The 12,861-nt window shown below is 43.8% G+C and overlaps 1 protein-coding gene across 1 annotated transcript in view; it reads right to left on the bottom strand.

Moving 5' to 3' along the window:
* Window positions 1-12,861, bottom strand: part of ANTXR1 (anthrax toxin receptor 1) — a gene marked incomplete at its 3' end in the record, with an annotated part of 107,201 nt that overhangs the window by 92,769 nt on the left and 1,571 nt on the right. Inside the window, exons 2-4 of the mRNA XM_009892974.1 lie at window positions 3,793-3,864; window positions 2,996-3,067; window positions 528-609 (exon numbers count right to left, since the gene is read on the bottom strand). Coding sequence (XP_009891276.1) covers window positions 528-609; window positions 2,996-3,067; window positions 3,793-3,864 — 226 coding nt within the window. The remainder of the gene's footprint in view (window positions 1-527; window positions 610-2,995; window positions 3,068-3,792; window positions 3,865-12,861) is intronic.

Genomic DNA, 12,861 nt, shown 5'->3' on the forward strand with positions numbered 1-12,861 from the left:
TCCCCCCAAGTGCACATGCAGTGCAAAAGTCGGAGGGGGTTCAGGGGTTCAGGTTTAGAGGAACTCCTGCGTTTGTAAAATATACAGGAGGAGAAGATCAGGGCAGGCAATAACTTCTGCACAGCATTAGTTGCCCACCAGGGAGAACAGGCGGGAGCCATGGCTTGAGCCCCCACCCAACCCAAACAAGCCTACTGTAGCACCCATGCCGGTCTCTAGACAGCTTTCCACCCTTCCTGAACGTGTTTCCATGTGGGATTGCAATGCCAAAGCCTTCTGCCTTGTCCAAAGCTGAAAAGGCAGCTCCCCCCAGAGAAGCTGAGGGCAAAAAGCAAGATAAGTAGTAGCGTTTGCAGCTCCCTTGTACCAGCTCCACACTGAAGGGGTACGCTTCAGCATACCTACTGCATAAAAGGGAAACGGCCCCACTTGCCTACCAGAGAATTAGTAACCAGATTCCTTTGTTTAACATTCCCCGAGGAGCACCCAGACACAGTTTAGAGGCACTAGAGCATGCATCTAGTTACCCTTTCAAATCCTTCATGCATGTATGTGTCGCCTCCTGGAAGGACTTTCTGCAGCTCTTCTAGACCCTGGCGTATCTGTTCCCTGAAACAAATGCAGATGCGTTGTTAGACCCAACATCAAAATTATCAGGAGCTGATATCCAGGGGAAGACATGCCTGGCACAACCAGGTACAGCGAGGGGGGAAACAGAGTTAACCCAATGGTTCTATAGGCTGAGGTAATCTTCTAGGCTAAGGTAATGTCTGGAGGGATACCTCTCTAAGGATGTGGAGAACTGAGCAGATGGGCTCCCAGTGTTCCCACAGCCTGGGGAAAGCCTCACAGCAGCAGCCCCTTCTAGGTCAATATCCATACATTTCTTTCTAAATAAATATTCCCTGTGTAAAACCAATCAATCCTCTGATGCAGAAGCAGAGCAGCTGACTTGCACCTGGCTCACTTTCCTCACTTGCTGCCTTGACTGGACAAATGCAATCAGCCACAAGAAATGACACAATCTCAAACCACCCTGGCAACTCCAGTTTATGTGGACATTACACCTTCAGTTCCTGTTCAGACCGACTTGAACATTCAAGCCTTTCCCAGCAGCTTATTAGGATTCAGGGTATCTGTTTTTTTTTTTTTTTTTTTTTTCCCATCTGAAATCCCAGGCAGAGGGACAGATCAAGTGCAGGCTAAATGGGGTGGGCACCCATTTCTTGTTCCACTGAGTTGCAGACACCAAACTCTGGAAGCCAAATAGAGGCCATAGGTCTTTAATACCAACATAAACCCCTGCAATTTGTCGGGTGTACCTCTGAGCAAGCTATACAATCTTCATGGCAAATAGATTCCCTCACTGCAGGCAAGACCACGCTGACATCACATACTCTATCTCACCTTTGTGAGGCTGATTGCAATGGTGCATTAATATTAGCCAATCCACAGAGCAGTAACTCACACAGGGAGAAGGGATTATCTGCTTTTGCAATAGGTTGAATTATGAAACATTCAAGAATTTATTTGGTACCTGCAATATCCCAAACTACTTAGGCACTGAGCTGTATATCATAGATGGGCTAGGGACAGATATTTCTTCAGTTCAGCTACCCATGCACACACCAAACCAAAGCTGATCATAAAAATCCACAACATTTCCTGTGATCAGAACCGTTTTTCAAACATGAATGCTGACATTTTAAAATACACAGCAAAGGTCTGGAAAGTCTGTCAATCCAGTCCCAGTAGATGCACAGAGTTTTTCCAAAAGAGATGCTAAGCATCCTCAGTCTTCATGTTCAGATGCTGATACACTGCATGCAGGCATAGGCAAGGTAAAAGAGGTTCTGCCACTACTCCAGCTTCCCTATTAGGAAAGGCCACTGTTAACTAAAAGCCCAACATGAAGTCCACACCATGTTTGTCAGTCCTCACACTTAAGTCTCATAGCTTAGAGCCTTAACATACTAGAGATCTTTGCAATGGGGTGTGCTCACAGGGTGGGAGACAGGAAGAAAAAGGGAACAGGTTTTCCTCTGGCACCAAGTTAGATAGGGCTAGTTCTCTTTATACTTACTGTTGCAGTAAGTGGCAAGATATGCTTAGGATGGCTGGGTTTAATGCCATTTGTCAAGGCTGGTATGCATATGGACTGCTCTTTAGGAAAGCAGCCAGTTTCCTATTCATTCCTCTATAGTAGCTGCTCTGGTATGCAATTTCATAGACATCCAATATGTGAAACACATGCTGACTTATACAGCCTTCACATGTGTTACATATATTTTTGCTCCACGTGGCAATGAAGTTAACAGAGGAAGCAAGAGCGATTAAGGGACCTCATCCAGCTCTCCTTGAAGTCAGAGTAAAAAAACTAAATCCATCCCATAGATTTTACTGGGATTAACTTGGGGATCTACAAGGGGATGACAGGAACATGCTTCAGAAACATGGCAATCAAACTGTCATTGCCAAAAAATATACACCTTTGTAATCCATCCTAAATACTGTTTGCCTATAATACACCTTCAGACCTCTGAAGAAATCATCTTCACCTCTACCTCAAGAGTATGACTATCACCTACAGCTTTCAAGTTTGTTTTTATGGGAAGGGACTCTCACCTATTTGTTTGCAGAAGAAACTCCCTAAGGATATTTCAAAGGTAACAAGGCCCTTGTTCTCTAACAAGGGCCTGAAAATCTGTGGAAAGTAGACTCCCTCAAAGAAAGCAGTTTGAGTTAAAACTCTAATTGCTGACAGAAAGGCTTTTAGAAGTTAAAAGTAAGGAGGCAACCTCTGCTTTAGGAGGCCTTAACGCATTCTAGCAGAATGAGTGTCACAGGTGAAAATGGGCAGGTAATTCAAACAATTAAACTGAGAAGCACAAAGGTGTCACGACTGCTCACAGTGGACTGGAAATCATTGAGCAAGAAAGGCGAAGGAAGCTACAAGGACACAAAAGCTGCTGTGCACCTTTAAACCTCTTCTTACCTGTCTTCTGTTAACCTCATTAGAATTGTCCCTCTAGTTGAAAAAACAATGAAGGACATCCTCAGCTGAGGGCTGGAGAAGGAAAGAAAAAAAGTTAATTATTTTGGTGGTCCAGAGCAGTTTACTGTATACCTCACACCACACACACAGGGCACTCAGATTGCCATCCAGATTATAACTCAACAGGATGAAAAACAGGACTGAGCAGCAAAAGGCATTTTGCCCTGGGCCTTCCTAGTCAAGGCAAACCATGAGGAATCCTTCCAAAAGATGTCAATAGCATTTGCATCATGACCTTAGGATTGCTAAAGCAAGAAAGGCTTAAGTGCATCCTGGTATCACCATGGAGATGAAGGAAGGACAATTATGTTTATCATAACATATTCCACCCACTGGCCTAGGGGGATTTTTCATCCAGTCTCAAGGCGTCCAGTCTCAGTGCCTGAAAGCTACAGCCTCAGGCTTCTCCCTGCAGAGCCAAACTTCTGTACCTCAGGCAGTAGCCAGCCATCTCAGAAACAAGAGGATTCCTTCCCCACAAAAATACGATTTGATCCATGGAAGCCAGGCAGGAGAAAAGGGAACAATTTGCTTTTCTACCCCTATTTCCTACATGACAGAAATCTGGGGAAAAGCAGTCAATGGGATGATCTGAGAAAAGCATTGACAACTCTCTCTCCACCCGGTCCCCGGTGGAAAGTAGCATGTGCTACTTGCCTGTGACTGACAACAGGTCTCCTAGCCACTGGCACACACACCCCTCCTCATTCCGTTATCTGCAAAGCAGCACTTCTTACCTTATGAACTTGCGGGCCAAATGTTCCACAAAATGATATATTTCATTCCAATGGTGCAGGACGCTTCCTGATCTACAGAAACAAATATTACAGGAGAGACTAGTTTAACTGCTGCTATGGTAGTTTTCCCAGCCTAACACTTTGTTACACATTGCTCAGCTAGTAATTTCTTTTTATTTTGTTTAACAATCACTGCCATATTCCCCCTTTGAGGAGATAAAGTGTAAATGACATTTCCTACTTTGAATAGGAAGAATAATTTTCACTCTAGGCAAGCGTTTGAGGCTACACTTGGCAATAATGTATGACAGTTATGCTAGACCTTTAGCACAGCCTTAAACAAATAAACCCTCTGTGAGTGAAGACTTGTCTCTCTGCACAGTAGATTTTAGATTAATTCCACCAACTCACTTGCCATACCATTATGCAGAGTTTTTAGCTCAAGTGTATTTTGAGAATAAAATGCAGTTGAAGGAACAGATTACTAAACTTCTCTAGCATTTCCTCTGTGCTAGAGACTATGAAAAGTAAAACACCTTAGGTCCACATCTTGACTGTTCCGGCTAATTTTTCACACCTCAGCTAATGACAAAAACTAATTTTGCTCCTCAGGAAAAAAATCACCCATAAACCATGGACTATAATGGGATTGGATTATTCTTCTTTATGTTGCAAGAACCAGGAAAAAGTTAGGCTAATCGGAATCTTTCAGCACTGAATGCCCCCTCTGGCATAAACACTTCTATGAACACTGGAATATTAATATTGGAAAAAAATTCCTTCCTAGAGTTGGAAAATAAATGTGTCATCGCTTATTTAATTCATTGACTACAATTAAAAAAATTTATAGGGCAAATAACTATTCCAGCTTTAATAGAAACTTCATTGATCTGCAGCCTGAGGAAGTAAAGACGAACATTTGAGAAGATGTTTTTTCACTCCACAGAAAGAAAAAGCATCTGACCTGACTCTGTTCTACCTTAGATCTGCAAATGCAAATCAATTGCCACAAATAGATTCACCCAAGAACTGCACACCTGGTACAGCCAACCCCAGCCTGGCTGCAAAGAGCATTACTTCACTTCCTAGCAGCGCAGCAAGCATGCAGACCACATTGTGCAGGTCATACAAATTTCCTTCCCTATTCTGCTCACACCTGGTTTTCATTTACAGCCATTCAGTAAAAGCCTTGGCCTTACCCACTTGCTCTGTGATACCATAAGCCATTCTTTCCCTGTATGGCCCCAATATGTCCAAAAGCAACCTTAGATGACATGCAGTGAGGACTCTTGCATAGAGTCATACAAGAGTATCTGGAAAAACAGTGAGCTCTCTGGCTCTCATTGCACAAAAGACCCAATACCACATGCACCTCTTTAAAGAAAACCTCACAGGCACCCCTGTTTTCTCCAGGATTGTAAGGGACAGATTGCCGAGGAGACTTGATCATACACAGACGCTAATAGCTCTAGATTACTTCTTGGCTCTCCTTCCTTTCATCAGACCAGGACTTGAAATCATTACTTGTTCTCCAAGCAAATGTGTATCAGAGAGGACCAAGGAAACACCAATAGCAAGGTCTTGATAAACTCATTAGACCACACTGACAGTAGGAAAACTGTTGTCTTATAACAGATGAAGGTTGAGGTACATGAGGACTTGCTCTCAAAGGAGAAACTTAACCCCTGCTGCATCCAAACTGCCAGCTGATACAACAGAGACACAAAGCTCAACCCCAGGTGCAATTTCCTCTCAGATGTATGGAATAACTCTGAGACCTTGAATATGACAGGCACTCCAGTCCAATCAATGCCAAACAGTCCAAATAATTCCAAGATCTGGCCTGCAAAATAAGTATTTGTCATCTTTATATGGTGAGGCATAAAAAACCACACTTGACTTTATAGCAATGGTTACGTCAGTCTCCAGAAGACACATGAAGGAAAAGCTTTGTTAACCATAAAACTTCCTCCTTCAGTGAAAGGTATGTTGCTTTAGACCATATATCCACTTCTCAAAAAAAATGCACCTCATTAAAATTTCACATGTCTTCTGAACCATCTGGTAGCAGGTATGTGAGGCTAGGTATACTTTCACAAGTTATACCCTAACCAACCTTCTTCCAGCCTTTAGATAAGACAGCCACACCACACTTAACGTGTAAGGGAAAACTCAGCTCTCAGCCTCTGCCAACACAGAAGCTCTAGCTAGACCCCACTTGCAACAGGACACTGCCCTAGAAGCTACATTAGCCTTTAAAAGTGTGGTAATTTCTTCCCCTCTAAACAAAAGCTGATCATCACTTAAAATTGCTATTGCAGCAAGGCAGCTGGGAATGAGATCCAGCCATAGAGCCCATAAGGTATGTAGGTCATCATCTGAAACTCCTGTCATTTTCCATGGCTCTGAGAAATCTTGCATTTTTTTTGAAGATGCATTTGCTAGAACAAAGTTTAAAAAGCACTAGCTCATTTCTATGACATGCCCATCAACAGCACATCCTGTTTAAGTGTTTGCTTTTGCAACTGTTGTTCTGCTGGTCTTAAATTGTATGGGCATTTTTTTCAGGTAAGCAGTGCTTTTTAGTTCTTCACATCAGTATGGCTTCAGCTCCTGCTGCACCTCCTCCCTTTCATTATCCTCACTTTGTTCTCCCACCAACAGTCCCATCTTTATGCCCTCTGCAACAAAACTCCAAGCATCTGAAGTTACAGCTCTTTTCCTATGAGTTCCCACGCATCTATTAACACACAAGGGGAACAACCTGAAGTTCATGAGCAGCAGAAGGTTAAACATCTATTTTAGGGAAACTTCTTACCTTTTCTACAATCATAAAAACAAACCCACTCTATCCCACAAAAGAAGGACGGTTTCTGCTTTCAGTTCCAAAGGCACTGAATTGGGGCAACTGGAATAGTCTATAATCTATCCATTCTTCACCTCTACCAGAGCAAGATATAAAAGGGTCCCAAAATGAAGGCTCACACTTCTGCTGACGACACATTATCCCTTCTAGCAAAGCAAGTTTTCCATCTGTAGCTAGACAGCCTGCAGTCTACTTCCAGTTAATTTCTCCAACTAGTCAAGACCAGGTGTCAGTGGCTATAAATGCTGAGGTCTGCATTTAGGAAAAAAGTACTCCTCTAATACATAAAATTCACCGTGCCTGACAAATTTGGTGGCCTTCTACAATGTCAGTAAAGTGTTGGTGGATAAGGGAAGAGCAACTGACATCATCTACCTGGACTCGTGCAAGCATTTGACACTGTCCTGTACAACATCCTGGTCTCTGAATTGGAGAGACACAGATTTGATGGATGGACTACTCAGTGGATAAGGAATTGGCTGGACTGGCACACTCAAAGAGTTGCAGTCAACAGCTTGATGTCCAATTGGCAACCAGTGATGAGTGGCGTTCCTTGGGCATCAGTACTGGGACTGGTGCTGGTTAACATCTTTGTTGGTGACATGGACAGTGGGATCAAGGGCACCCTCAGCACATTTGCAGATGACACCAAGCTATGTGGTGCGATCAGCACGCTGGAGGGAAAGGATGCCATCCAGAGGGACCTGGACAGGCTGGAGAGGTGGGCCTGTGCCAACCTCGTGAAGTTCAGTAAGGCTAAGTGCAAGGTCTTGCATGTGGGTCGGGGCAATCCCAAGCACAAATCCAGGCTGGGCAGAGAATGGATTGAGAGCAGCCCTGAGGAGAAGGACTTGGGGTTGTTGGTGGATGAAGAGTTCAACATGAGCTGGCAATGTCTGCTGGCAGCCCAGAAAGCCACCCACATTCTGGGCTGCATCCCCAGCAGCGTGGCTAGCAGGGTGAGGGAGGGGATACTGCCCCTCTGCTCTGCTCTGGGGAGACCCCCCTGCAGTGCTGCCTGCAGCTCAGGGGCCCCCAACATCAGAAGGACACAGAGATGTTGGAGTGAGTCTAGAGACGAGCATGGAGATGCTGGGAGGGCTGGAGCCCCTCTGCTGGGAGGACAGGCTGGGAGAGTTGGGGGGGGTCAGCCTGGAGAAGAGAAGGCGAAAAAGGGGAGACCTCAGAGCCCCTTCCAGTGCCTAAAGGGGCTCCAGGAGAGCTGGGGAGGGACTCTTGATCCGGGAATGGAGCCATAGGACGAGGGGGAACGGTTTGACACTGCAACAGGAGATTTAGGTTAGATATTCAGAAGAAATTCTTTACTGCGAGGGTGGTGAGCCACTGGCACAGGTTGCCTGGGGAAGTTCTGGATGTCCGATCCCTGGAGGTGTTCAAGGCCAGGTTGAATGGGGCTTGGAGCAACCTGGTCTAGTGGAAGGCATCCCTGCCCATGGCAGAAGGGTTGGGACTAGATGATCTTCAAGGTCCTTTCCAACTCTAACCATTCTATGACTCGATGATCTTCTGAAAAAATCTTCAGACTTCCTACAATCTTCACTTGGCATAAAGTGGAAAAAACCCAATAAAGCTAACCTTTTTACAGCCAATAGAAGGTTTACAAAACCAGCATTAGCTTACAGTGTTCACCTCCACAGCTTTTGGCTGTGTTATTTGGGAGCCCCGCAGTAAATGACTCTTGTCACTTTTAAAGCCTCTTGTAAGGCAGGCCAAGAACTCTGAGGCGGACAAATATTTCTAAAGTCTAACTGTAAGACAAAGAAAGCCAAATTTAAAATTGTTATATCTTCATATTCCCAAAGAGAAACAAGATGATCAGCAAGCCAACACTTTGCAGCTGAATGGTTGATGCTATAAACTTGCAATTTAAGAACAGGCTCGTCGTGAGGATGCCAAGTTCTCTTGCTGGAGAAAAGCCCAATCAATGGAAATTAAGACTAAGTAAACCATTATGCCTTTAACAAGAGACTGATACATTCTGTGGTCAACTGTGCTGGAATTTTGTACATCTAAACTAAATCCAAGGGTGAGAGAGACACTCCACATGGCTCTGTGGTTCCAGACAGAGAAAACCATACTCTGACTAAACCTTGCCCTCCAGCAGGTGCTTTTCTCCTGCTTGCTGCGACAAGATGCACCATAACCCAAAGCTGCAGCAACTCAAACAGTTTGACTTTCTTGTGCTTTTTAGACTCCTTATTTTCATTCATGTCGTTGCACCTTCTCGGAATCCCCATGGCTTTATTTAGTTCACAAACTAGAAGAAAACAGAATCAAGTCCACAAGCGCTTATACAAACACTTCACACCAGTTTATGTGCACTGCAGCTGACAGAAGTACACAAAGACACCTGACGCAAAGACTAATGTTGATGCAAATTCTGCTTAAACTTCCACAGTTTTGGACTAACTAGCTGTCAGAGGTGCCATTGACCCAAGACGTTTTGCAGCATCTTTTTTATTGAGCTCTTTAAAAATAACACAAATGAGCAATAAAGCGTTCTTTCTCTTTCCAAATACTTCAGGAGCAATTCTGAAAATACTGTGTAACACAAAGATGTTGGAGAGGTGATGCAATTCTTTGAGGAAACACCACTATCTTGTGCCACGCTTCACACAAGGCAGCTCAACAGAGATACTGTCAAATATTTGAAGTTACAGGGTCTACAGAGGTCCAGTTCAGAGCAGGACAAACCTCTAAGTCCAATCCCAGTCCAAGAACATTCTCCTCTTCCTGATTGGCAGGGGATACACAACCCCCTCAACTAATAAACAAGTAACCATGGACTGAATTTACACCGATCAGGAAATAAAGTGGAGAGTGCTGCCAGCACACATTTAATCCTGGATGTAAGGTAGCTCCCACCCCTTTTACCAAGGAATGGATAACCTTAGATTTACCACTGGCTAAACACATGCACACAGGTCTTGATGGGCAAGGATTTCACTTACTAACTTAGCTCACTGCAACTGCATGCCTACAGCAGGCTTAGGAGTGAATTACATTCCTTCAGGCAACAAGCAAAAAGACAGAAGAGTGTGCAAATTCCTCCAGGCTACCTTGCTAGTATCCTTCAACCCTCATGCTAAAAAGAAAGAAAAAACTATGCCGCCATATACTTGCAACCCCCTGGCAGCCATACAAAATGCAGACGTTGCTCTGGATTCAGGCCTGTGATTCCAGAAAAACAGTCAAGGAATCATGACTTGGTCAATAAACATCAGAAATTATTTTGAATCTATTTCTGCAGACACTTAATCTTACCATTACCTACTAAAGGCTTGCATTTCTTTAGATTATAGCAGCTAGAACATTATTCAGCTCTGGAAGGAAGGCTCACGTTTCCCAGGGGAAGAGTCACCACTACCAGAAGCAGTTCATGTAGGTCCTGCCTGGTGATGCAGAGTGTCTGTCTGCATTCCATCCCACTGGGGCCCCTATATTCTTCTACACTCTGAGTGTAAATCTGGACTTAGTCCTGCTTAAGTCATGGTAACTACAGCTACCAAAGCTAGATTCAAACAACTATTAGCCTCTCTAAAGCAGGAGTTACACTTTAATGCAACTGGTTAAAAAAAGATCCGCTGTCTGGCTGAATAATGAAGGGATCACAGGAAACAGCTTGGATTACTTGCTTCATTTTGCCAAGGATCTTTTGGAGCCAAGTTTTCTTTCACACATGTACAGTTCCTTGTGTGTCTTCTGCATGTGGCTTTGAAATGCCTACTATTTGCACACAACAGGCAAAAGCATAGGAAATAACACCTTTGACATACAGAGGATATCGCAAAAGATTCCTTATTCATTGTTATTCCTTCTTCCCTACCTGCATATAAATTTATCTGGGAGCTACCTCTACCTGATGTTCCAACTGTGCTTGTATGGGGTGTTTACATACTACAACACTAGATACCATGTCCGTTAGGGGGTAGGTCATAGTCTTCGTTAATTAGTCACATGGATGATATTTTTAGAATAGCAATGACAGCAAAAACAATTGTTTGCTTTATGCTTATCAACATCTCACTGCTTCCTCATTCTTCCTTTTTAATGAAGGCCATATATCTTATCTCACATCCAGGCTGTAAATCCTTTGGCACCATCTTCTGCCATAGGTTTTGCTGCCATTCAGTCTACGGAAGCCTCCATCCATCAAAGCCCTCAGCACCACAGTAACACAGAAGGACATGCCAACTAGGACCAGCTCTCTCAACAATTCTCCCAAGATAAGCCAACCTTATCTTCCACAACACTGGGTTCATCGCAGTCTGATGTCCACTCCGAGATGCTCATACTCCCCTGTATGACTAGATCCTGCATATAACCTAAATAGTAAATAGCATACAGCTGTACTCTAAACAGCCTACTGCTTGAGTTGTAGCCCTCTCTGCCTTTTTTTTTTTTTTTTTTTCAACCAAAGCTCAAGAGAAATGGATTAATCTAGTCTTAATTCATGTGAGTACGATTCCTTCAGTGGACCTGCTGTCAGGCACCTTGGAATTTCAAGTTAGGTGTAACGCTATTTTTGTCCTTTTAAGTTTGCTGCATGTCAAGCAATGATTCTCAAGAGAGCTGGCAAACCTTAGTTTCCTCCGAAGTTGGAGCAGTGCACCAAAACCAGCATGACAATTTCAGTTTTACTTGGCAAGGTGTTTGCCCAACTCAAACCAGAGTCCTCTGGAGTGTCTTTGGATCACTTTTGGAACATAATTCTGCTAGACTGAGGTCCAATGGTCACAGCACAAGAGGCCTTCTCTATCGCTACCTAAGCTGTGTGAGAGCTTTTGGAAGTGATAAAAAGACATGTAAGTGCACGCACAGAAATTAAGGATGCTATTGTAACCCAGCAGCATACCTGGCATCATTCAAAATTTTGTTCTCTTTGTTACATGCATGCCAATGCTGCATAGCATAACAGGATTGTTTCTAAATGGCTGAATACTGGATTTTCTTCTCCTTCAGGACCATGAGAAATGGGAGATTTGCTTCAGGTCCTCTGAGCATGCCATCTGCAGAGAGTCATGTCTTCAGCTGCCTGCACACAGCCAGAGGAAACCTGGTTTCTCTTCAGCAGTTCACAGGAGTCTCCTAAGGAGAACGTTGCAGGGAACGAGAGCATCACTCCATGACAACAGCCTATAACACAAGCCCCTTCCCTAGTGGGTTACTTGTTCACTCTGAAGGAGCTTTTTGTGGCCAGAATTATGCTTCAAGAGCCAGCACTGTGACAAGGACTGCATATAGTCCAGCAACTGGAACGTGTCCTCCAAGCAGCACACATACAGGGTGCTAACTAGACTTAAGTAGTCACTAGATCCAGCCGGGCACTGAGGCAAAAGGGTCAGTAGAGGGCTCTAGCACTGGTGACTTTCAGGGCCATGTTTATTGTTTTTGCATTACTCCCCCTTTGATCCCAGAAAGTAGGTTGCTTAATATTTTAATGGCTTGCTTCCACCATTGAAATAAATATTCCACGTTTCAGAATCCAAATTTCTTCTGCTTCAGTGTCCCTTATCACTTTCAATCATTTTTAGAGCTATTTCAAAGAAAAGCAATGAGCCCTGAATCTATTATTACAATTTCATAGTTTGCCTGAAGGCCTCTATAAGAACAACCTCTCTCCGCATTCAGGATTGCAGCAGCATTTTTGAAAACATTCTCTAATCAATTAGAAGGCAGAAAACCCAGGCTAAGTAAGACTCAAGTTTTTTAGAACTTCAGCTTAGCCTCTGAGGAATGAAAGAAAGTTTTAAAGATAAAGGATATGGGATAACCTGCTCCACCACAGTAAGTCTCTCATCAGCCTCCTCAAAGGCTAAACAATCAGGTCCATGGCATATTGTACACCCTGGCAGCTTATACACTATAACTCTCCTCCAAATCCCACTGGGGACCAAGGACATTTTTACATCAGACCCTGCTCACTTCCGCACGAGAAAAATCCCCAAAATAGGAACCCTGCAACTGTCCAAGCAGGATTTTTTGTTGGATACCTTGATACACACACTGAGGTAAGCCTGCTTACTTTAAAGTTTGTGCCAAGCCTCATATTTCCACCCAAATTCATAATCCCTTGAGCAAGCCTAGAAAGTCATTCCTTTTAGTAAGAGGACAGCACAGAACTTGAAATAAGCGGCTGTTAAAATTACATTAGCTCTGAGGTATAACGCAGCACATCCATC

Source organism: Charadrius vociferus, unplaced genomic scaffold, assembly GCF_000708025.1.
Source record: "Charadrius vociferus isolate BGI_N301 unplaced genomic scaffold, ASM70802v2 scaffold1339, whole genome shotgun sequence".
Lineage (NCBI taxonomy): Eukaryota > Metazoa > Chordata > Aves > Charadriiformes > Charadriidae > Charadrius > Charadrius vociferus.